Consider the following 25,905-nt stretch of genomic DNA (forward strand, 5'->3'; position numbering starts at 1 on the left):
CAATGTTTGTTAATATTTTGAGTCAACAGTTTTAAATTGTGAGATTTCACACATTTCCACATTTCCAGCTTCTCTTAGAAAAGTCAAAAGCTCTGGCAATCCTGGGCTGCAATCCTATGTGTCAGTAAGCAGTAAGAGCTAAGAAACTGCTGTTCCCTCTACACACAGCATTTTGTCCTTATTTTACCACAGTCTCCACCACTTCTCATTGTGCAATGCAAGGCCTACTGCCGCACTTACCTTACTCACCTGGCCCCTGTAGGAATTTACCTTTGAGACCTCAGCATATGGTAACAGTATTGGTTTGAATAGAAATTACTTGGTGCCCAGAAAGTGTGAATGCCCTGGAATGGTAGGTACGGCTGAATTCTAATTCCCTGCCCCTTCCCTTATGCCTTCTTCTCCTAATTACACGCTCTTCCCAGAATGCACTGCACCTGGTGATGAATGCTGAGCATCCAGACAGGCCCTCTCCCTCCAGCGTAGCATTACCTAGTCCCAGGTTCACCTCCTTCACCAACACTCTCATTCCACAGCACCTTACTCGCAGCCTCATGGTGCAGGTGGAGCCGTCTCACGAGCTGATTTGGGACAATACCTATGACATTGCCGTCACCTGAGTCACATTTCAGTGGAAGAAAATGCAAGAGAAGGAGTGTGGTGAAATGAAATAACAACATCTCTAGTATTTTAGACAAGAGGGGAGGCACTGGGACAGCGAATGGAGTCTCTGAGGAAAAGCTGGGAAGGGCAGATCACAGAATGCCTGGAAGATGGACTTGATCTAGGGATAAGGGACAGATGTGGTGGCATTTTGCCGTGAAGAGTGGTGTGACCAGGTGGAATGATCAGCCCCGATGATCACTCTGGGGCAGCAGGGGAGGCACACTTGAGAAGAAGGGAACCAACCTCAGGACAAGAGAGCACTTGGGAAGGTGTGAGGGGGCATCCCAGGTTTAGAGGCCAGTCCCATCTCTGCTGACTCAGCATGCAACCCTGGGCCTCAGTCTTCCTCTGTGACCTTCAGATGACCTTAAAGCATCAGTCCTCTACTACCCTCTTTGGCACCGAGCCCTCTCCACCTGCTGTTTCCATCATGAAGGTGCAGTGAGTACAGGCCCTTGCCTCTTCTGGTTGGAACCTTCGCCTGCTTGACAAGTGAGTGCTCTTTCCATGCAAAGTATGTGCTGTGTCAGCATCCTCTGGAGAGAATGAGCAGGAAACATGGCCCCAGATATCCCAAATAGATAAGAATGTGAAGAACAGTTGTTTTTGTGGTTACAGGCCAAAACGTGAACAGTTGTAATTTGTTCATTTTGATAGTGGGTTTTGATGGATTTAGATGAATCTTTTTGTAAAAGAGAAGTGGCATCATAGAGAAGGGAAAGTGCCCTTAACCAGGATTTCTTTAGAGGAGACAGGCTGAAAAAGCCAAGGGTATTGATGAGAAATATCTTACAAGCAGGTCCCTGCAAGCTTGATGGGCCTGTTTGCAGCTCTGGGCTCCTGGGGTTTTAGCCACAGTCTGACAGACAGAACCACCAGGAGAGTGCATTTTTGTCCATTAAATAAATGATTACTTTTATTACTGTCAGCTACACTTACTGCGATAGGCTTAATATTGAAGAACCAGATCCTTCATCTTACATAGAGCTTAAAATTTTCAAAGCTGGCAGAAACTGTACCCTCAACATCTATTGAATCTTCCCTGGGGCCTAATAGAGTTGCCACTCAACGAAACACCTACAGATGGGCTCTTTGCCCTTCACTCTTGAGTATACATATCATGCACCTACTATGCAATAAACATCTTAACTAGGTATTTAAGAGACCAAAAAGGGAATGAAGTAGGGGTGGTGGGGAGGGTATAGCTCAGTGAGAGTGCGTGCTTAGCATGTACAAGGTCCTGGGTTCAATCCCTAGTACCTCTATTAAAATAAACAAACATAAAACCTAATCATCATCCCCCCAAAGTAAATAAATAAAAATAATTTTTAAAAAGGGGGAATGAAGCACACAGTGCCTTCCCTCATAGAGGTTTTATTCTGGTTGAGAGCCATCGTATGATCATACTAATGACTAAATCAGGCTCCAGTGACTAAATCAGCATGATAGGTATCATGAAGAAGATCTTTTAAAAACTTTTTTTCATTGAAGTGTAGTTGATTTACAGCATTAGTTTCAGGTGTACAGGAAAGTGATTCAGTTCTACATATACATACATATATATTTTTTCTTTTCAGATTCTTTTCCATTATATGTTATTACAAGAAACTGAATATAGTTCTCTGTGTTATACAGTAGGTCCTTGTTGTTAATTTTATATATTTTAACATGTGTCTGTTAATCTCCAACCCTGAATTTATCCCTCCTCACCCTTTCCCCTTTGGTAATGATAGTTTGTTTTCTATGTCCATGAATCTATTTTTGGTTTGTAAATAGAATTCATATCATTGTTTTTTTAGATTCTTTGTATAAGTGACATCATATGATATGTGTCTTTCTCTTACTTCACTCAGTATGATAATCTCTAGGTTCATCCATGTTGCTGCAAATGGCATTATTTCATTCTTTCTTGTGGCTGAGTAATATTCCACTGTGTGTGTGTATTGTCAGAGCTGAGCCTTAGAAGATGAGTGTTGTAGGAAGCTTACCATCTTGCAGGGAAATATATACACACACACACACGTGCAAATGTGTATATATATATATATAAATTAAATAAAAAATATATATATATATAAATGTGCACATGTGTGTGTTTTGATACTTCACTGAAACTCACTGTGAATAGCCTTACCCCATGTTTAGCCCAGACCAGATGCAGAGGTGACCAGTCACTGTTTTCCTTATTTATGTGCCATTTTCTCCTATTATATAGCAACATTTGGATAGAGAGTTCCTTTGATTTTTCTGTTTTAAGAAAGCAATTAGACATCACAGTCAAAGGCATCGAGCTCTGAGCTGGAGTCTCTCTTCTACTACCATTCCGTCTTGGGTCCACAGGTAAGCTTTGGCCTCTGAGCCTCCACTGGGCCATCTGTCAAGGATTCATCCCCCTTGCTGGACAAACAAGACACTAAGAAACAAGTTGTCTTTAGACAACCTTTCAGGAAGCCAACGTTTTATTGAGCATCTCCACTGTGCCAGGCACTAGGTTGGGACTTGGTGTCTATCCAAACTCTCCAAACTACTGTTCAACCTGGTCTACCCTTGACAGATGGCTTTCAAAATAATCATGCACGAAACGTGCCTCCCTTGAAACGTTCCCAAGAGAATTTCTTCCCCAAAAGAAAGCCAGTCTCGCCCCTAAAATGCTGGGCAAATGAGAGTGCACTTTACCGTGAGAACTGTCATCTCCTGGCTGGGCCCCACCTGACTCCTAGGAAACAGCCAGACTCTCCTGCAACCAATCCCTGGACAAAATAATCCAGTCCAAGCTTCTGCTAAGCATGTTAACAGAATAATCATTATCTGATTAATGTTCAGCAACCGCTACAGGAGGCTGAGACACGCCCCTTCCAACCTTCCCCTCTCCATGTCCATCTCTGTCCCGCCACCCTGCCTCCTCTGGGGTACAGATTTGAATCTCACCCCTTTCAGGGGCACAAAAGCCAACTCAAATCCAATCGCAGCAGCATCGATAAACTTATTCCCTCCCCACGGGGCGCCTCCTAAGGACCCCTTCTCTCTCTCTCTCTCTTTTTGAACCGTTTCTTTCATTCTTTGAAAGTGCTTTCTTTGTCCCAAGCATGTGCAGTGCTTCCCCTCCCTCTGCTCCCGCCCTGCGTGGCGCTTTGGCCGCTCCTGGAGCCAGGCCGTGGGAGAGGCGGCCATTCTTAAGCCTCCCCGGACAAAGCGAGGGTTCCCTTGGCAACGGGAACCGTGTGGAGGTTCGAGACGGGGTATCCCTCCACCCCCCACCCCACTCCGGTCTCTTTCAACTCGGGAGCTCACCCCTCAGCTCTCATGGAGGCGTCTCTAACCAGGGTAGGGAAACCACAGTTCTGAATATCATCGGTAATTGGCGTTTGGAGACGATTGCTTTTGCGTGCAACAGGCAGGAAAATGTGGGCAGAGTGGGCGAGTGAGCTCGGGCGCGCGCTGGTGAGCAGCCCAGGTCGGCCGGAGGGAAAGCTGGTTTCGTTTCCGCACACAGGCAAGTCTTAATCCGAAGTAGTTTGGGGCTGTAAAGTGTTACCTTTATCTTTTGCCAGGTGGGAGAATGGAGAAGTATGGCAGGAGAGAAGCTACAGGAGGCAAGGTTTTACCTTGTTTTCTGGTTTCTCCCTTATCCTTGGCTTTTGCGTATATAAATAGGAGGAAATCAGGAATTGCTTGTTCCCGTATTAATGTCAACTCTTGCTCAATATTTCTGCCAGTGGACTTGTGTACTGGTGCTGTCTCTCTCTCTTTCCTGTTCATTCCTTTTGGATTTTGTTGTTGTGATGATGGAGAAGGGTTTGTAAACATTTCTGAAGTACAGAGTGAACTTTTCTGGTAGGAGGTCACCTCTGTGCCGCTGAGCCCGGACTGGGAATGGTTGGGACTGACTGACATGTCTGACACTCTACTGATCCTGCAGGTTGTGTGGGTATTTGAACCCAGGTTGGTCCAGAAGACCTCAGATGTGCCTTTGGTTGATGGAGGGAATGTCTGTTACTGACTGGCTTAGTAGTAATCAAGAGTTTCTACCACCATGTGGAAGTTTATCATTGAAGTCTGGGCCCGGTAGGGGAAACTGAGTAGGAAAAATAATTCAGCTCTTTTGTTTGATCCCAGGACTTCAGAGTAAGTGAAATCTGTGCTGAAAGCTTCTGGAGAAGGACCCTCCAGCTTAATTTCCCTGAAAGCAGCAGAGATGTGTGTAAGTAATGGGAGAAAGAGGAAACCACTTCCAGTAAACTCTTTGAGGACAGGGACTCAACTACACCCAGTTTCTAACCAATTACAGGGCCAGGCACATTTTGGTACCCAATCAATGTTTGTCTATTTGAATTGATTCTTGAAGGATCCTTTACCACATGTTGCATGAAGCGTGGAGCTAGGACCAGTCTTGTGATCAGGAGACTTAGGCTCTGGGCTGGGATGTGGCCTTAACTAATGATGGGGCTCTGGCCAAGCTATTTCAGTTCTCTGGCCCTCCATCCATCAGGTGGCAGGGTTTGGTGAGAAGAGTGTTTCTCTAGCAAAATATGCTGCCCTCAAGCTTGGGGACAAGAGGATTTGGGGGATGGGGGTGGGCGATGGGTGCAGTCTGGTCAGAAACAGCCCTTCCGGAGAAGGATGATGCAGACAGTGGAGGAGGTGGAACAGGAAGAGGACTGGAGATTGGAAGCTGGAAAACTCTGGACCCTAGGTGACCTCTGACATTTAGAGTCATAAGATTAATCTTTCCCAGTTTTGCACCACCTCTCCTATATCGGTTACTTTCTCAGGCTGAGACAAAGTAATACCTTGATTTTTTCCTGATAGAGGCAAGCAAACTATCCTTCCAACAAGGGGACTGGGTGGTGGTAGATTTGAACCACTGCCCTCAGTGTGCTGAGCAACTGATTCTAAGCCAGTTACACTCTGTTGCTTCATTCCAATGTATTCTTTCATTTATTCAACAATCAACAGATGGTGATGGAAAGCCTGTGAGGTCAGGTGCCATTTTTCAAGGAACAAGACAAATGTTTTACCCTCATAATGCAAGAGAAAACAAGAAGGGAAAAAAAGATAAATATGATTATGACCTAGTGTGTTAGGTGCAACAGGGAACACTAAAGCAATGCAAGGAGACAGAGAGTGATGGATAGAATGGTCAGAAAAGTTTTCTTCAAGGGGGTGACATTTAGGTTGAGGCATCAATTAAATGAGAGAATGAGCCATTCAGATGCTGAGAAAATAGCATTCCAAGCTGGAGAACCATTGAGTCCAAAGATCTCAATGTGGGAGTCTGCTTGATGATTTTAGGCAAAGCAAAATGCCTGGGGCTGGAAGAGAGTAAGTGAAGCAGACAGGAAAGGTCAGAAGGGTGGGATGAGATAGCACAGATCACAGGAGGCTCAAAGCCATGGTGTGGACTACACCATTCTGCTCATTTAATTGGAACAACTTTATTCTATCTAAAATATGAGGGGAAGTCATTGGACAGATTCTGTATGGAAGTGATTCTATCTGATCACTCCAACAACTGTGTAGAGAATAGTGTACCGGAGGCAACATCTACAGAATGGTTAGTTAGAGGGAAAGGAAGGGAACCCTATGTGGGATGGACCTGGCTTTGGATCCTGACCTTAGCATATAACTTGGGCAAGTTATTTAACATCCCTGATCTCTGTTTATTCATCTATCTAAAGACGGGTCCTATTACCTCCTTAGGTGAGTTGTGAAGGTGAAGGAAGGGTGTATATGTGCTCTCATGGCAGATGCTCAAAATGGTAGCCATTGTTGTCAATACGGATTCTGCAGCCTTTGCACTGTTGGCACCAAGAAAACTAAAGATGTCAGGTACATGGCTGGTGTCACATGTCACCCTCTTTAAGGCACACACCCTTGGGGAGGAGTGAGAGGTGGAAAAGGAAGTGGGGAGGTGTCTGGTTAAGGTCAGGGCTGCATTGAGAGAAGAGGGAAACAGGCTCTTTTTTTCCTGCGTAATATTCTTTCCCCATAGGCTGAATCCGACTTGTTCCCTGTTTTTGTAAATAACCTGTTATCGACATGCAGCCTTACTTGTCCATTTAGGTGCTGACTGTCCTGCTTTAGCATCAGGAGAGCAGAGCTGAGTGGTGCAGCAAAGCTCGCAGGACCTACAAAGGCTGAACTGTTTACTGACTGACTCTATGAGTTTGCTGATCCCTATTCCACACCACTTGGCTCCCTTAATTAGAATGGCTTTATTGTATTCAGCTTAGGTATCACCGACTAGGAACAGGATCCCCTCTCCAAGTCTCCAAAACAGCAAAACTGAGAGATTCTCTTGGGGAAGGTGTGGTCCTAGTAGAATAACACAGCAGGGCCCTCAGGCCGCTGGGAGCCAGCAGGGGAACACTGGTCACGTGGGGAGGGCAGAAAAGAGAAAAGATAAAGACTCTGTCCAAAGGGGCAGGGATGGGGAGAAAGGGAACACTAAGCCCTTACCCTTAGCTATTTCAGGCCCCAGTGACAGCCATCTGAAACTGTGAGAAGGAAACTCGAAGGCTCAGGAAACAGGCAGATGCAGCAGCTTTATTTGACCATCTTGGCTTGAGTGCACACTGTGAATGAGGTGTGTCTGGGAGACTCTGTCATGGAGCATCCAGACCCCAGGGCCCATCACCTTATCCCCCCCACCAGGTGACCATTGGCAGCACACTGAGGAACAATGCCCGCTTATTCTCAGACACCACAGCTCAGGTTCTCAAGGGCCTACCTGCAGGCTCCTCTTCCCTCTCTCAGGACTTTAGGAGTGTGCAGGGCCTATGGTGTCTTCCCAGGAACCATTTCTTGACTCTCAGGAAGGCCACAGATTGGCTTCACTCTCTTTAATCTCCAAGTTCCCATTGATACACTTAAGTCGTCCTCAGACTGTACTGGCTATAAACCTAGTGATGCAATCGATCCCAACCCATGATTATTTTACGTACTTCAAGGTTTTACTCTTGTGTTGGAGGGTACATTTATAGGCGTAAACTTACTGGTCAGAAAGCAATGGCAGCTTCACTTGATTGGGTCTGTGGAATCCAAGCTTGAACTTCATTCCTAGGTGTTCCTCTAGACTCCTGGTTTCAGACTTCAGCATGTTGCCATGAGCAGTGGAAACTGGGTCACACAGTTTTTCAACTCCAGGTAATATAAATACAGTACCATGTATTTTTTGGCACTCTTAACTTTCCAACCAGCCTACATGGAGAATACCCCAGCTTTTTGGAATGCTAAATAATTCACCAGACCCATCGGCCATAGTGTTTCAGAGCTCAGTAGGCTCCTTCCACTGATCCAATGAACAGATGTGCTAATTTTTCACTTGCACGAAGAGCTTCAGCCATCCGAACACTATGGACTTGGGGGTTGGATCAGCCGTACAGAGTCCTAGCACCTTCACTGATTTCCAGACCAAGCAGCTCCCCTTGCTATATGCCAGTGGTTATCGTGCCTAATTCCTAGAAGCAGATCAGTAACTTGTGAGATCCAGCGGCATGACGGCTCAGTTCCAACATGGGCTTGCCCTCTGCACCCAAGACCGTCTAAAACAGAAGAAAGAAAACTTCCTAAGGCTCAATCAACTCTTCCTTTCCCTCTGTCTTCTTTCACGCAGGTACTTAGATGAGGTCAGAAATGGTTAATGAAACTATAACAAAAAACTAGCAAATCCAGAACCCTGGTGGCTGGTGGTAGAGATTAGTAGCCTTTGTTAAGCCACTGGGGACTCCAGGCAAAGCATCTGGAACTAGAATAGCTCCTACCTTCTTGGCACTTCCCATCAAAATGAGGAACCACTGAGATGAATTCAGCAAGCCTGTCCAAGGGGGTAGAGACGGACAACTAAACAGCATGTGGAAAGGAAGGGAATGTTATAGAAGGAGCCCTTGCTAAAAATAAATGATTTTTTACAAGTGTGGTTAGCTTTACAGAGACTTAAAGTTATGAACACAGCATACATTTTCCCCCCTAAAATAAAAGCTTTGAGAAAGTTTGATCTGCCTCACCTAAAAAGATGCAGCAGACAAGGAAAGTATCTGTGAAAGCTTTTAAAATTGTGAGCGTATTTCAAATACAATAATCATCAGGAATGTTTAATGCTATCGGAAGTCAATTGATGTGGCATAACTTTATTTAAATCAGTGTAGTCATGTGTGTCACCCCATTAAAAAGACTCCCTAGCACTCTTATTTATGGAAAATATCTGCCGCCATCTAGGAGCAGTCTAGGCAAAAGAAGAAGGAGAAGAAGAATTAAAAGAAGTATCAGAAGAAGAAGAAGAAATGGGCCAATTTCATGGAATTTCTGTCTAGTTTGACTATTTTCCTGGCTCCCCAGTGAAAGCAAGCCTTCATTTTGTATTTAATCTATAGCCAGAAAAATGATAATCAGTGCTAAGCATGGCATTCTGTGTTACGTTTAGTTGGGATTGGACCCAGCTGATTGACTGAACCAACTAGGATGGTGCCCTTTGCATCACCCTTTAAGATCTAATGACCTAATACTCATAAATCAGAATTGGGCATCTATCATCACACAGCCCTGCCCTATCTCTAGTTCACTCTTTCTTTCAGCGTATCACAGTTGGGCTGAACAGACGGTGCTTCTGCAGGTTCTCAACATTTCTTCAGTAGCTCTTAAAATAAGTGTGAGAGTTCGAGCATTGTCTTTGTCCAGCTAGCATTTATTTGCTGGATGTAATTTTGTTCCCGTTTTATATGATGTTGCCAAGTGGTAACTGCCGGATGTTTTTGTGCCATGTGATTAAAGCTAGTAGTGCACGAGAACATCCTTCGGAGTGAGTTCTCTCTAGCCCCCCTCTTTCCAACACGCACACGTTAATAATCCTTCAGCACCAGTAGTTACTGTTTTTCTTAAACATTGTCAGTCTCTGCCGTCTGAAGAAAAGCTTTCACGTTTGGGATTTGGGTTGTATTTTTGTTGATTGTACAGAAAGGCAGAAGGGCCAGGGGAAGTGGGGGCCTCTCGACTTCTCTGCTTGTTGTCAGTGCCGGGATGATTATGGGAAGAGAATTTTAAAATTATCGGGTAGAAACTGGGGACCAGTGGGGAGGAGTAATTAGAGGATTTGGCCGGAGGAGAGGGGGGGCGGAGCCGAGAGCAGGACAGGGAGATGGAAGGGGTGGGCCATCTGGTGTTAATCTCCTGCTGTGTGTTTGCAGGGCAAAATAGCCAGGGCACTTTGTCAAGGTACAGTCTGCTCTTGCAGACACAGATGGAGCAAGAGGGAGATTAATACATGTGGTTCTAACCACCTTTCATATCTTTACAGCTAAACATTATTTATAGAAATCAATTAGTCCTCTGTCTCTGCAATTTTATTATGAGGCTCTGTCCAAGTTTCTGGCAAGCTCTTTAAGAGGATGATTGATGGTAAACTTTCAGAATGAATAAAAAATGAACCCTCCCCTAGGAATTGGTTTAGTGGAGAGAAGGGTAAATGATAAAAAATTACGAACTCTGCAAGTCACCAGGAAACACTAATGTAGGATCAGTGTGGTCCTTGTTATACTATTTTTCCTAGCAGCTCTTTTCTTTTCTTTTCTTTTCTTTTCTTTTCTTTTCTTTTCTTTTCTTTTCTTTTCTTTTCTTTTCCTTTCCTTTCCTTTCCTTTCCTTTCTTTTCTTTTTTTCTCTGCTTCCTGTCTTCCTTCTTTTCTCTCTGTCTCCCTATGCCTCTCCTCTCCCCTCTCTCTCTTTCTCTCTCTCCCTTTTTGCACAAACACTCAGCTGCCTGTTTGCTATGGAAACTTTAGGAGCACTTGATGCCTACAACTGAACTTGTGGGAAAGCAAAGGTTTATTCATTTGCCAAGCTAGTAAATGCCACTTTGATTACTGATGCTTATGCAAGATAAAGAAGCCCAGGAACAAATGGAACACAGCTCTCATGTTTTGTCTTCTGGAAACTTTTATAAGAGATGGGAGCTGCTGATTGGCCTCTGTTAAATGAGTCTAGGAGCCAAGTAATAACAAATATAAAATCCCACTGCACAGGGAGGAGGGTGTAGCTTAAGTGGTAGAGTGCATGCTTAGCATACACAAGGTCCTGGGTTCAATCCCCAGTACTTCCTCTAAAAATAAATAAATAAGTAAATCTAACTATCCCTCACCCCCAAAATTAATTAATTAAATTTAAAAAATAAAAATAAATTTTAAAAAATCCCATTTCAGTGAGTTCCACAGAAAATGCATATTGATTTATTCTGAAATTCTAGTTTTGGTAGTCTGCTACCAAAGCTCACGTCCCCAGGTTTAGAAATGAAATAATTATGATACCTTGGATGTGTGGAAGGAATTATCAAATAAAACAAAATTCTAAACCCTGGAAAGGTTAGGAGGCAGGGCCAGATGGCAGAAAGGTCCTAACTCCTAGAATCTTGAGATGTGAGATTGTTCTGTCTTGTTAAGATATTTTGAGAAGATAAGAGGGTTCTTGTGACATGTAAGAACTAAGACATTAGTGGTGGCAAAGGGCAAATGGAATGAGAGGGAATTTGTTTGCCATTTGGGGGACTATAAAGGATGCTGGGAAATTTTAGGAGAGTTTCCCTGCCTCAGTTTCTATCTCTGTAAAATGGGAATGATACTAGCATTCACCTCAGAAGTTTGCTGTGAGGACAAAATGAGACCAAGCATTATAGTGCTTGACATAGTGTGACCACAACAAATTCTCCTGTGGTGGCATCGCCAGGGTTAAGAGGACTCAGAACAACTTTTCTCATTTTCTTTAGGTTTGGTGTTCAGTGTAGAACTGGTTCCTGATTGTTAACTGCAAAGTGTATCTGAGGAGGCCCTACTAAGTGCCTTCAGGGAAGGCATTCTATATCTTTCTTTTGTGTCCTACTCTGTATTACTTGGTATGGACCTTTGTACATAGTAGGTGCTAAATAAATACTTTCTGGCTTTCAGTTCTTTATGTGTAGATGAGATTTTCCACTTAATTTGAGCTGCTGATGTAAATGTATACAGGCTCTATATAAATGCAGTTTAATAATACGTGAATATCTAATTGTCAAATATTCAATAATTTCCCACATCACACAGAACGTCTTCCAGTTTCCAATTCGATGAAATCACCTAACACAATATCTGACACCTTAATATGTGCTAGTACACATTTCTGAAATGTTGAATGAATGCATAAAACCTACCTAAGAGAACAAAAAGAGAAATAAGCAAGAGAAGGGTTTTAAATTAAAATGTTACTGACTTTTCTTTTAGATTTCAATAGGAAAAAAATGGTATGAACTGAATTAGAAAAGTAATTTCTTGCAAGCTATAGAAAATGTGTCTTCCTAACTTAAAATGATTAGGTGATTTCAAGCAGTTCTCAAAATTCATGAGTCCAGTGGGCAACCATGCTTGCAAACCGCAGGATCCAGGAAGCCACCCTGGATTGTGTAGCAGACACTGTTCAGCAGTGTCACTGGCCGGCTTCTATCATTATTTTCATCCTAATTCCACTGAAGAATCAAAGTCCCAGGAGAAGCGCTAATTGGCCTAACTAGTGTCACGTGTCCACCCCAGCCCCAAGGGTAGGGTGGAGGTCTTATTTACAATCCCATCAAGTGTACATAAAATGAGGAGAGGCCACTCTCAGGGTGCTGCAACCAAACAAAAAAGGAACAGATAGCAGAAAATAAATGTTCACATTATAAACTTGCTAATATAGAGAGACAGTAAATAATGCGTGTGTATATGTGGCTGCCATAATAAAGTATCGAGAGCGCTTGACTTCAACAATGGGCATTTTATTGTCTCAGAGTTCTTGAGGCTAGAAGCTCAAAGTCAAGGTGCTGATGGAGTTGGCACCTTCTGCGGGCTTTGAGGGAAGGATCTGTTCCAGGCCTCTCTCCTTGGCTTGAGGATGGCTGTCTTCTCCCTGCGTCTCCACGTTGTCGTCCCTCTGCACGTGTCTGTATCCAAATTTCTCTTATGAGGACACCATCGTACTGGATTAGGGCCTACCCTAGTGACCTCTTTTTAATTTAATTACCTCTTTAAGACCCTATCTGCAAATACAGTTACATTCTGAAATACTGGAGGATAGAGGGTTAGGACTTCAATAGATGAGTTTGGTTGAGGGTGGCGGGCCTGTGGCACAGTTTAGCCCATAACGACATGCTATAAACACACTAATTTATTGAATCAATCAAATGAGTAGAACTGCCAATGGACAAATACCCATTGTGTCTATAGTATTTTTGAGTGAAAATGGAGTAATCATTCAGCAAACTCTGCAGAGATCTTTGATGTTCCAAATTTGCCAGTTGAGCTAATCAGAACAGAGATACGGGTTTTCTTCCCCCCATTATTTCTCTATGAAAGAGATATTTGATCTTTAGCTATAGAGTTGCTACTGGGGACTTCTGAAATACCATACATATTTCTTTGGGAAAGAATGAAAAGCAGCAATAATAAAACTTAGCTTTCTAATATTGAAAATAAATTAAAATAAAAACATATTTGAAGCTTGAAAAATGAGAAGTAGGGGCCATTTTATATCTGAGATGCCAGTTTTGCCACTTAAAACTTTCTGAAGTTTTTCTAAAAGCAGAGCCAAGCAGAAATGACTCAGTATTACCTCCACTACACATACAGCTATTCTCTTTGACTCTGGCCACTGTTTAGACCTGACGCTGTCCAGCTTTAAGCAATGCACGAAATAAATAATATTCATGCAGTGATGCAGAAAGCCCTGGCTGGATCCAGGGCTATTTAACTTGTGTCCTAAAACTCCCAGCTCTCTGAGTTTATGGTCCTGTGATTCACATTTTCTCAGTGTGACTCTTTCGTGGTCTTCTTCCACTTCTTCCATGACCAATGTCCACTTTTGCTAGACCTCATCCCCCATACCTGTGTCTCCTTGGAAAGATGTACTCCGCTGACCAAGGAACTTTAGTTTGCTAAAGGGATAGTTTGCTCCTGAAACTTCAGAGATATTTTGTACTGTTTCCATCTTTGTAGGGGTGAGATGGCAGTGTTGTCCCATGAGGTCCAGGCACTGATGGGACTTTGTCCAGCCAGTTTTGCCTAACAGTGAAATTCTCCTTCATTTCTAATGCCTTTGAATACTAATCCACTGGACCTAGAAGGAAAGCTCATGAAGTAAACAAGATGCGTGATTGAAGCCACCAACTCCCATCTCTGAAGAAGAAGCCATCTAGAAATTTAAAACAGCTCTTGTTTATTTTCTATAGTCAGCATATAGACATGATGTGATGTGCTTTGTGGGGTGTATGTATGGTAGTGTTTATACACATAATCACAGAATTTCGATAAATCTTTATCAACAGTAGCTGACTTGACTTTGGTGTAAAAAGAATTAGTATTTGCCTGTGTGTATATCAAACAGTAGAAATTTGTACTCTAAGGCCTCTCACAATCTGTCCCACTGACATCTCTTTATTCCTCTCTGCTATGACCACACCCCATTCACCATGGTCCCCCATCCTTCTGCATCTTTGCATCTGGTGCTCCCTCTGCCTGGGAAGACCTCCACCCTGCCTCAGCCCTTTCTAAATCCTGATAACTTCTGGCCATGTTTTGCATCTCGGCCCAAACAGTAGATCCTCTAGGAATCCTTCCCTACCTACTTCCCTGATTCTAAGTCTCAGTCAAAGGACCCTTCCCAGCATCCCATAGTACCCTGTCCATCTACACTGTGTCTGTCTTCATGGTGTCTCATAATCCATTGTTAGTTTGTCTATTTCTACCCAAACTGTGAGCTCCTTAAGGGAGAGGATGTGACATATATATAAAACTTCTTTGTCTCTAGCCCCTAGCATGGTACCTGGTGCACAATAAATGTTTGATGATTAGATGAATGAGTGAATGAACAAATTAATGAGCTGAAGTTTTTAAAAATGAATAATTGGGGACACAGATTTCTTTTCTTTAAAAAAAATGTTTCTGTGGGGGAAGTAATTAATTTTATTTATTTGTTTTTAATGGAAGTACTGGGAATTGAACCCAGGACCTCGTGCATGCTAAGCAGGCACTCTACCAGTGAGCTATATCCTCCACCCCCAACATAGCTTAATATCAACAATATAGAAGTTCTGAAAGCCTCTTTATTTGAAAGTAGTATCAAAGTCCCTTCAATATGGATGAATGACCCCCAGTTTCCAAGCTGAAGATGATCTGTGACCCCCAAATTCTTGGGGCCTTATATTACAAATTTCAGCCCATTTCTCAGGATAATGCATCAGTGTATTTCTCAGTAGAAATCTGTCCTGTCAATTGAAAATACTCAGTGGTGGTAGCTGCTGCACAAGCCACAGTGGAAAATAAAATCCAGTATGGACTGCCAAAATTATAGCCTGCTTAAGAAGAAATGGTAATATACATAACATGTTCATTATTATGGTGTAGTGAAAAGTACACTGGACTTGGAGCCAAAAGGCATAAGTTTAAGCCTGGTCCTCACTGTTTGCTAGTTGGGTGGCACTGAGTGAACTTAGTTAATGTTTCAGAGCCCACCTAACTTGAATTTTGTGAAATGAAATATGGGGTTCACTCAAATTGCCTTAGGAACTTTAAATTCTGGGTCAATATGATGGAATAAAAATGTGTATTGCTTGAGTACCTACTATATGCCTTTTATTCTTTAAAGATGAGTTAAACTCAAAAATGCAGATTTCCCCCAAGGCCACACAGGATCTGTTTCTTTCTATTCATTGTCAAATTCATGGCTTAACAATTACAAATATTTTTTTTTAGAAAATATTTCAAAATTACCTAGAAAGTGTGTTCCATGACATTACCATTGCTGTTATATAAACTGTTACTTTATATTATATAGACCACTGTTGTATAAAGCAGTATGTAGACCACTCACAATTATGAGCAGGATTTTATTTGGATAAGATAGGGTGTTTCCTGTGTCACGTCTCCTTGTCAAGTGAAGTAGATTTGCCAGAAAGATACAAATGAGTGTTGTCTGGGTAATATGTTCTACATCCCCAAACTTTTCAGAGTCCTAGGGGAATCTGTAAAATGCCCGTGCCAGCAGTCAGCACCACACACCCTCTGGTTGCCTCTGAATCAGCTGTGTGGGACGCTTGGCGTCATATAGCCCAAACATTCAGACGCTGGACTCATTTTTTTAATTTTCATATGGGTATTTGGCACTTAAAGAAACAGCCAACTTCAGCTTGGAACACAGCATCCAAGGATTGTTTAAACATGGGATTAGTCTGGGCTTTCTCAGGGGAAATGTTCTTTTTAGCATGGCTTTCGAGAACAGTGATCTGATCCTGTTTATGAACAGCACTGTCAGTATCGTTGATAACAACAAGAATTCTTTCTCCTCTGTTGTAATCAGGCCAGTCCATCCTTTTCCCATCCATTACCCTCATTCAGGCCCTGTTACCTGATTCCTGTTTCTACTCTGGAAGCCACCTCACCATTTCCCTGCCTTTACCTTCCACATGTCAATCTGCCTAGCACACCCTCAGCATCACTTCAATGCAGTCTGCTCTACTGAAAAGCTTGCGGAGCCTCCCCCTCACCTACACAGTTGTTCAAATGCATTAGGCTTTCTGGAATCTGATCCTACTGTGGAGGGGAAAAGCTTAAGAAAAGAAATTGGGTAGTCTTTGTTCTAGTTCCGGTTATACCACAGTGCAGCTGTGTGACCTTGGAGGAGTTGCTTTCCCTCTCAAGTTCTCTTGAGTTAGACATGAAGTGATTGGACAAGATCAAAGATGCCAGATGAGTGGCATTCGGGCACCATTCGCTTCCTACAGTGCCCTTGGAATTCTTGGCTTTTTCCCACTGAGCACTAATGAGCTTCAGAATCATCTGTGCCTCAACTCCAGCAGAGTCCAGTTGACCCTTGAGATCAACCCCCTTTGATCTCAGGGGAGAGTATAGTTCAGTGGTAGAGTGTGTGCTTAGCATGCACGAGGTCCTGGGTTTAATCCCCAGTACCTTCATTAAATAAGTAAATAAACTTAATTACTGGCCCCCACCCCTCTTCCCCCTAGAAAAACACCTTTGATCTCCCTGAATGTGACCATCTCTGAGATTGCTTCCGGCTTTAACTTTCCACAGTTCTGCAGTCTTCTTTCAGTCCTACTTGCCTACTGCTCCCAGCGCAAAGCCCACACTGTGCCCAACAGCATTTTGAACGTTTCCTCCGAGTACATTTGAAACATTTGAGGCCACTGGAATGCACTTTCACTGCAGTCTTCAGTCCAGATCCTACTCATCCTGCAGACCCTGGGTGAGCTCCACCTTCCCGTGAAACCTTCACTAGTGACCCCAGCGGGAAGTGACCATCCACCCCTGAATCCCCATAGTAGTTTTTCTTTCAATTATAAGCAAATATTGAGGACAAAATCTATGCCACCTCTCTAACCTTCTTGACTGCTGTGTTTAATGATATTTGTGTGGCTTTCTCAGCCCTCTACTAGACTATAAACTCCTGGAATTTAAAAACTGTGTTTAAATTCTAGTTCTTCCTGTTAGTTTCTGTGAGTCCATACACAAGTCATTGGATCACTCTAATTTTGGGGCAGCCTTTACTGCGTACTAGTGCAGTGTTTGGTACATCCTAGAAAATCAAAACCATTTGTTTGGCAGAAAGAACGAAGGAAAAAACAGACATATAGAGAAAAATTTACTAAGACCTACCAAATGAGCTTAATGTGAGGTTTAAATGAGAATATACACACTATACACATATGAATATATACGTACACATATATACTGTATATACATATATATGAATATACACACATATATGTATACTATACACGTATATGTGAATATATATGCTTGTATATGTAAAACTTTGAAAACCTTGGCTCACATGTAAAAAACATGTAATAAACGTATGTAATTTATCACCATCAATAATATTAGAGAAAATGTTTGCTAAGTGCCAGTTTTGTGACAAGAACTATGCCTAATATGGACGCTGGCATGCTGTGGTAAAACAGTGCAGGCTTTGGGACCCAACTAAACCTGTGTTCATAGCCCAGCCCTTTCACTTTTGGTGATGTTGGGTGAGTTACCTGACTCCTCTGTCCCTTCATTTTTTTACATTAGGATAAACTACAGTGTGGTGCAATAACAAATCCAAAATTTCTCATTAATTTCACATAACAAAAGTGTCTCATTCATGCTATGTGTCCATCGCAGGGGAGCAGGAGGCTCTGCTCCACACAGTCGCTCCGGGACCCAGGGGGATGGAGGCTTTCCCACCTTGCAGCTGCGCCATCTGGGACAGATGGAATTCCCAGTGCTGTAGCAGGGCAACAGATTGGAAGTTCTCACATCAGCAATTAATGCCCAACACAGAAGTGACCTGTGTGACTTCTAATCACTGACCCAACCTCAGTGGGCCTGGGAATTGCAACCTTCCATGGACTCAGAAGAAGTGAACCAGACCTTGATGGCCATTAGAAATGTCCGGTGAGAAGAATAATGCCTACTTGGTAGGACTTCTGAGAGAATTTAACGTAATAACCTCACCAAGCGTATAGGACAGGCCTTCAGTAACTGTTGATGCCTTTTCCTCTTTTCCTCCTGATGAACTGGAACAAGATGTACGTCTGTTGTTATTTCTTTTCCATTTCAAGTACATGTCTTTGCACATAAGCTCAAGAAATACATTTGGCTGAGTAACTTTAATAAGAAATTTGCAATTCTTTTTCATAGACTACCTTAAATTCACAGGAAATGTATTTGTGGTTATAGAGTGATAGGCAATTGTAAGACAAATTTAACATTTTGGATAATGGTTGTATCTAGAATATCCATAGGCATCAAAAGCACTTGCTTTGGGGTTTTCTGGTTTGGTTTGATTTTTCTGGGTTTTTTCCACCAACACTTTTAGATTTCACACAACTTGTTTATAAGCCTTTATTTCAATGTTATTATAAAGCATCTTGTCAGCTTGATGGTATTGGTTTCATGCAGGGACACTTTCCTGCTTCTTTCTAACAATATCCAGGCTTGGTTCAGGTGTCCTCCTCACCACCTTGCAGCCAGGTCCCTGGGGCAAGCTGATCCAACCCCAGCTCCAGAGGAGGGCCTGAGTGATTCATAGATGTTTCCTTTGTCCAGATTGGCTTAGGAAGGACGTCTTGTCCCAATCTGCCCCGTGAAACAAGAGAGGAAGTGTGGTTGGTGGCTTGTGGGGAAGCTTTTCTCACCCTTGAGGGGGAGAGAGAGAGGGAGAGAGATGCCTCCTCTTTCTCCTATGGTTGGACTGGATGGGATTCTGGAACCACAGTCCGCCAACCCATGGATGAGTCTGAGGCTGAGGTCCAGAGAGCAGAGCGGTGCAGAGATGAGTCATTAGCCTCAGAGTGTGCGCTCTCTGTTTTGTGAGATGATAAACTGCTTATTTTTTAAGCTTATTTGAGTTAATGTTTTCTATTATTTCCAGTTGAAAATATCCTAATGGAAGCTAATACCATTATGTATGAAGATTTACTCTTTCATTAAACAAACAAATAAGAGCCCACTGGGTTGTGTGTCTGGGAAACAGTGCTGAGTGAACACTGAGAAAACTGCAGCCAACGGCCTGAAGTTTACAGTAAAGGAGGGGAGAGAGGCATTCACCAAAAGCCTGCTCTCTGTAGTATGCCTTGTTTTAGTAAATGACAGCACCATCTAACAGTTGAGATGCCTGGAAACCTTGGGGTCATCTTGGACTGCTTTTTTTCTTACATTCTTTATTTGATCTTTCAACAAATTCATTTGGCCACATTCTCAACATCTATTCAGAGTTTGTCCACTTCTCATGTTCTCTTCACTGTAACCACCCGGGTCTGAGCTATGCTCATTTCTCCAGTGGTTAACTACGAACTTCCTTTCCATGCGTACACGACTCTTACCAGTCATACAAGCCAGAGCTGCTATGTAGAGGCAGGTGGAGACCTCCTTGGAGAGGTTGAGGACTGAATGGGTCAGTGGAGATTGCAGGCTATAGAAAACTGTTTTCAGAATTTTGACTGTGAAGAAAGATAAAGAGATGGTTACCTTTGTAGGGTGGTGGTCTCAAGGGAATCTGGTTTGGTTTTTGTTTCAGTACAGTAACAAAAGCCTGCTTGAATAGTAGGGGGAAACGATCCAGGAGCAAGGGGCAGAGGGTAGAGTGGAGATGCAGGGGGAAGTGGGAATAAGTGATGCCTGCAGAGGAGAGGTAAGCGCCCTGGCCTTGCATCAAGGAGGCCATGCTCTCCTTTGAACAAAAGGGAAGAAGCAGAGGAAGTGTGCAGAGATAAGGAGGTCTGTGGACCTGGCAGGAGACATGAGTTGTCACTTGAGAGCTCCTGATTTCTTTATGAAGTGTGAAGTGGTACATCCACCAAGAGTTAGGAGGTAAAGGTTGGAGGTTGGAGGATGAACAGAAGATCTGAGGAGAGCCAGAAAGTCAACTGATCATAGACTCGAGTGGCAAAGAAAGCTTCCTGGAGATTCCTAGGGACCTTGCCAAGCCATGTTGAGGGCTCAGCTTGAAGGTGAAGGTTAACAGATCGGTGGCGAGGGTGTGCTCTGCTGGGGGCCTCAGATGAAGACCCTGAAGACTCTTGTGCTAGGAGGCAGCAGAGGAGGGCAGGGCTGCTGCAGGAGGTAGCCCTCAGCAGGTCTAATATAGTTGTCTCATTGATTTTGGCTTATTTGATGATCTATTAAGAAGCTTCAACTGCAGGGATTGTGTTAATAAGAGAGGGGCCCTGATCAGGCCCCTCTGGAAAATCCATGGAGATCAGGGTCAGCCCTGCTGAGGGGGAGAAACTTTTCAGGCCCCTATTCCGGCCCCTGGGAGTTCACTCCTCTTCTCCATCTTGAAATCCAAATCCATGCTCCATCTTGAAAAACAAAAATGTAAGTATCTTCAAAAAAATGATCTTGGAGGTCAAAGAAAGTAAAAGGATTAGTGAAAGCACACTTTCATTCTTCTGGCTAACATATGCGGAGCTCCTAGTTCATTCCAGGTGCTTCCAAGGATTCAGAGAATAAGGCAGGCCCAGGTCCCCACAGGGCTACCTGCCCAGAGGAGGAGATACGTGCCTAAGCAAGTAATCACCCTGGCAAATACAGAAGTAGTTGTAAGAGCTATGAGAACATGGAGGAGCAAGTGACCAAGTCTGCAGGAGGCTGATGGAAGGTGTGGGCTTGATGGGTCATTAATTAGGAGGGGCAGGGGTTTGGAGAAGGCCAGGCTCTGTGAAATGTCCTACAGTATCCTAACACCCCCATATCCCTTGTTACTCATCCCTGTTCCACCACTACGTCCCTGTTCCGTCACGTTGGTAGAAGTCCCTGGAAATAAGAACAGCTTCTAAATGTATCTTCTGCAGCTGGACAGGAATGGAGAGCAGGAGGTGCTCCCGGAAGAGAGTTGCAGGAGTAAGAAACCTCAGAGTCCCTGAAGGAAGCAGGAAGGGCACCAGGAGATGCACTAAATGAGCAGTGGCCTCGGGGGCTTCCCTGCGGGCGTCCTCTGGAAGGTAGAAGGTACCAGGGCCTGGCCTTCATTCCTTCCCCCAGGCCTTTACCATCATTCTGTCCTTTGGCAGAGGTGAGGGACTGGAGCTGGAGAGCCTAGAGTGAGTGATTTTGATTCACGCCAGGGAAAGAGCAATGGGCGTACGGGAATTCTGTCTCCAGCATTAATTAGCCCAGCAGATGGGCCCAGAGCCTGTTTTCCCCTCTGACCTAAGCAGCAACTTGTACCCCAGGAGGCTCTCTGTACACTGAGGGTCTGCAGCAGTGGTTCTAAAAGCCATGCGCTGGGCAGCCTGTGGCATTCCAGGAAGTTGCGTTGTTTATCCCCAAACCCCCTCTCCATTTGTGTGTAAATGAGTCGCATGATTCATTTTCCATAAACAGCGTGGGTGAACAGAAGGGGAAAAAAATCCAAAGGCTGGGGCTGGCATTTCACTTTGTGGAAACGGCCAAAGAAAAGTTATTTTCTTCATTTTGGCATCCCTCTGAGAAGAGGCCAAGTCTCTGAAACAAGAGGTTGTCCACAGCTGGGTCACATCACCCTGAGTCTGGGTCTTCACACGGACCCGTTAAGGCTGTCCAGGCACAGAAGTCAGCACAGATGAGAAGACAGGAAACAGCAGGGAAACGTGTGATTGAAATGCAAACTCTACCCAGACCAACACAGAGGTCCTGAGGAGGAAACTCCCAGGAAAGCAGCCAGCAAAGGGACCAAGGAGGAGGGTCTCTGTCCCAGCTTTGCTATGTGTCACTCTGAGATTTAACCTCCTGATCAAGACCTTCCAGAATTTGACCCTAAGCATCTTTTTGTACTTGTTACTACCAAGAATGATGCTAATAGTTGTCCTAGTCCACTTGGGCTGCTGTAACAATGTACCATAGACTGGGAGGCCTATAAACAACAGAAATTTATTTCTCACAGCTCTGGAGGCTGAGAAGTCCAAGATCAAGGCACTGGCAGATTTGGTGTCTGGTGAGGACCTGCTTCCTAGTTCACAGAAGCTGTCTTTTCACTATGTCCTTGCATGGCAGAAGAGGGGTGGACAGAGAACCCTTTGGGACTTCTATAAACACCTCTTATAAAAAGAACCCTAATTCCATTCATGAGGGCTCTGCCCTTATAACCAAATCACCTTCCAAAGGCGCCCCTCTTCAAACTCTGTCATATTGGGTGTTAGGATTACTCACGTGAATGTCAGAGGGACATGACCATTCAGTCTATAGCAAAAGCAAAAATGACCCTGATGTTCACTGCACGCTTACTATGTTATTGTCACATCCATGGTATTTTAGATTGATTATCTATTTCACCTATACTCGCCACTGTTCTGAAAGGTGACTGTCATTACCCTTATTTTACAAATGAGAAAAATAACTCAATGTGATTAGGTAACTTTTTTTATTTCTTATTTTTTATTGAAGTATAGTTATTTACAATGTTAGTTTCAGGTATAGTACAGCAAATATGTGTATATTTTTTCAGATTCTTTTCCATTACAGCTCATTATAAGAAACTGAATATAGTTCCCTGTGCCATGTAGTAGGTCCTTCTTGTTTATCTATTTTATATATAGCAGTGTGTACCTGTTAATCCCAAACTCCTAATCTATCCCCCTCCTCACCCACCCCTCTGGTAATCACAGTTTATTTTCTATGTCCATGAGTCTATTTCTGGTTTGTAAGTAAAATTTGTATTTTTTTTTTTTAGATTCCACATATAAGAAACATCACATGATATTTGTCTTTCTCTGTCTGATTTACTTCACTTCATATGATAATCTCTAGGTCCATCCATGTTGCTGCAGATGGCATTATTTCATCCTTTTTATGACTGAATAGTATTCCATTATATTTATATACCACATCTTCTTTGTGATTAGGTGACTCTTGGCCTCCAATCAGACACCTAAACACAGCAGAACTGAGTTTCAAAGCCAGGTCTATCTGATTTGAGAGAATGGGTCCTTCACAATAGGCAAAAAAAACCCATTCCTTTATTTACTTTTTAACTTTGAGGAGGATGGCATCTTCCTCATTCCCTTGAAAACCCATGCATATTCCTTCATCTGCATCCTTGATAGTAAGCAGGGTCTTTCCCCCATGTTTCACTTACCTGATTCTTAGTTATCAGGCCAAATGGTGGGAAGAAATGTATGCAGTAGATTCAGGACCAGCAAACCAGTGACACACTCAGACTGGTACAAGAAACAGGACCCTGGAAGCCTCCGAGGTCCATGCTAAGAAGTGGCAGTGAGAATCTGCGTGCAGGACGTGGCAGGTGCCAACTCAAGAGTCCAGAACCCAGCTGAGCCCTGGGTCAGGAGCCGGTTTGCTAGGACAAGCTGATTGGCTGGGTGTGTCCCTCTGGGCTCTGGCGAGCGGGGGAGGGAGCACTTTCTCAGCTGGCCTGTCTCATGCAGTCCTGGAGACACTACATGCCACCTGGTACTTCTGGTCAGGAAGTTGTCTGTAAAACAGGTCGACCAAGAGAGAGGGCCTAGCCAGTCCTCAGAGCGCTTACAGCATCTGCCATCAGCATCAACGCATGTAGCTCCCAGCAGGCTCTGCGCTGTGTGGTTAGTTTTCAGTCCCTGGCACCAAGATAAAGGCTCTAAAAGGCAGGAGCTGCCCCACAGGGTTCACATAACCAGCGTCTAACCCAGAGCCAAGTCCAAACGTTGATCAACTTATTACACCAGTTTCCCTTGATCTCTCTCTGACCCCAAAGAAAATCACTGAAACTGGATTCTTTACAAGGACAGGTTGAGAAATAGTGTTTTATCAACTAGCTTGAAGAATCCCAGTTTTAGAATGGTGTCCTCAGACATTAGGTGCCTGCGAATCTGGCCCTGTGCTCCCTCTGGTTCTCACCTGTGACCCTCCCTGGGGTCCCTGGGCTCTGCCATGTTGCCACCTGGTTGCCGCTCGTGCCCCTTCCTGCCTTCCGCCTCTGCTCCCGCTGCTCCCTCTGCAGAGAATGTATTTCCCCCAGATATCGGTGTGGTTCACTTCCTCACCACTTTCAGACTTCTGCTCGACTCTCACCTTGTCTATGATGCTTTCCTTAACCTTCCTACTGCCCCGTTTTGTGCTGCACAGATATCCGTACTTCCTCCTCTTTTATTCCCCAGAGAACGCATCACTTTCCAATTTACCATACACCTCACTGTCTCCCCCGCCAGAATGTAGATCCCAGAGGGCAAGGATTTGTGTCTGTTTTCCTTACTGCTGTACCTCCAGCAGTTCGAGCAATGTCCAGCACAGAAAAGGTGCTTAATCAACATTTGGTGAGTGAGTGAAGATACAAGAATCACCCGAGAAACCTAGAAATACAGACTTCTGAGATCCGCTGCAGAGATCCTGATCCCCAATATTAATGACCTGGCTGTGTTCCACGATGTGCCCTGAACACGCTCCTCTTTTGTCATGGTAGAGCTCACCCCCTTTTCCCTTGTACATCTGAGTCCCGGGAGGAGCAGGGGAGCCGCTGTCCCTCTGTGCACCTGCCAAGTTCCTCTGTGCTCGCTGTGCCACCCGGTGTGATTGTCGCTGTCCGAGAATCCTGGGGTCAGGCTGACACTGTGGGTGGTACAGCTGGAAAGGGAGAGACTGCAGTCTTTTTCCAGAGGCTGTAGTCTCTTTGTCCTCTCTTGTCCATGTCCTGGGCTGGCCAGGAAGCCAGAAGCCCACAGGGCAGCAGTCTTTTGCCAGCCGTCCTTCAAAGGCTTGTGTGCCCCCTCGACCCCCCAGTGACTCTTGTCCGCAGAGCCTCGGGCAGCTCAGCTAGGGAACACTGGAGCCACTGCCACTTGGAATCCCCAGCAAGCGTACAGGATGATCACATTCTGGGACAGCTGGATTAGAGGGGGGAGGCAAGGGTGAGTTTGGCTTCCAGACCTCCGGAGTGAGTGACCTTTCTAGTGAATTGCTTGAGGACTCTTGGGCTCGACCTGATGCAATTATTTGCATCCCTCCTTGAGAGCCCCTCTGTGCCCTTGGGACAGCCTCTGCCCGTTCTTACCGTCATCTCCGGTGATCCATGGTTGCCTTCTGCCATGTGGATCAGCTGTTCAGTCCTGTTAAGGGTCCTGTAATTAGAGCACAAGACCTGCAGCTCCTTGCTTGGATTTTGCCCAAAGAAGCCTCCAGGGGCACTCAGACTCCTGCCTACCCCCTCACATCTATTCATTAGCAAGGACGAGCCAAGATTGATCTCCTCAGTCACTCCTCCTCCCCTCTCTCCTCCCCAGACTGAGTGTCCATGTTTGAAAGCCGGGCTTACCCCTGGGGAGTTAGCAGGTGGTGGCAGGGCTGGGTTTTACTCAGATCAGATGAGTCTATACAGCACATAAGCTTAAATGGACCTTCTTTATGTTTTTTTTATTAAATGAAAGGAGTTGATCTGTGCCGTTATTTCTCCTCTTGTGCCCTGACTACTCTCACCCAGCTTTCGAGGTGAAAAATAAAGAGAAAGAAAATCTGTATCCACTTTGGATGGAATAAGTATTTTCCAATTTTTAGACCCAGACCACTTCCTACTGCTATTCTCTAAGAAAAAAATCCTGATGCCTGCTGGATTTTAGCTACACAGAGCAAGATATCAAAATATGAGTTCCATAATTTTTCATTGTCATTTTTAGTCTGGGAAAGGTGCCTCAAATATGACAGGGTAGGAACTTTGAGCTCTAGTCAATTAAGATTATTTTACGAGGAGGGAAGAAAAAAACCACCCTGGATATAACTTGTTG

At 44.1% G+C, this 25,905-nt stretch overlaps 1 protein-coding gene across 1 annotated transcript in view; it reads left to right on the forward strand.

The window, feature by feature from the left end:
• The first annotated feature begins 3,860 nt into the window (after positions 1-3,860).
• ANKFN1 (ankyrin repeat and fibronectin type III domain containing 1) overlaps positions 3,861-25,905 on the forward strand; it is a 292,737-nt gene continuing 270,692 nt past the window's right edge. The window contains exon 1 of the mRNA XM_031468095.2: positions 3,861-3,990. Coding sequence (XP_031323955.2) covers positions 3,970-3,990 — 21 coding nt within the window. The 5' untranslated portion in view covers positions 3,861-3,969. The remainder of the gene's footprint in view (positions 3,991-25,905) is intronic.

This window comes from Camelus dromedarius, chromosome 16, assembly GCF_036321535.1.
Source record: "Camelus dromedarius isolate mCamDro1 chromosome 16, mCamDro1.pat, whole genome shotgun sequence".
Lineage (NCBI taxonomy): Eukaryota > Metazoa > Chordata > Mammalia > Artiodactyla > Camelidae > Camelus > Camelus dromedarius.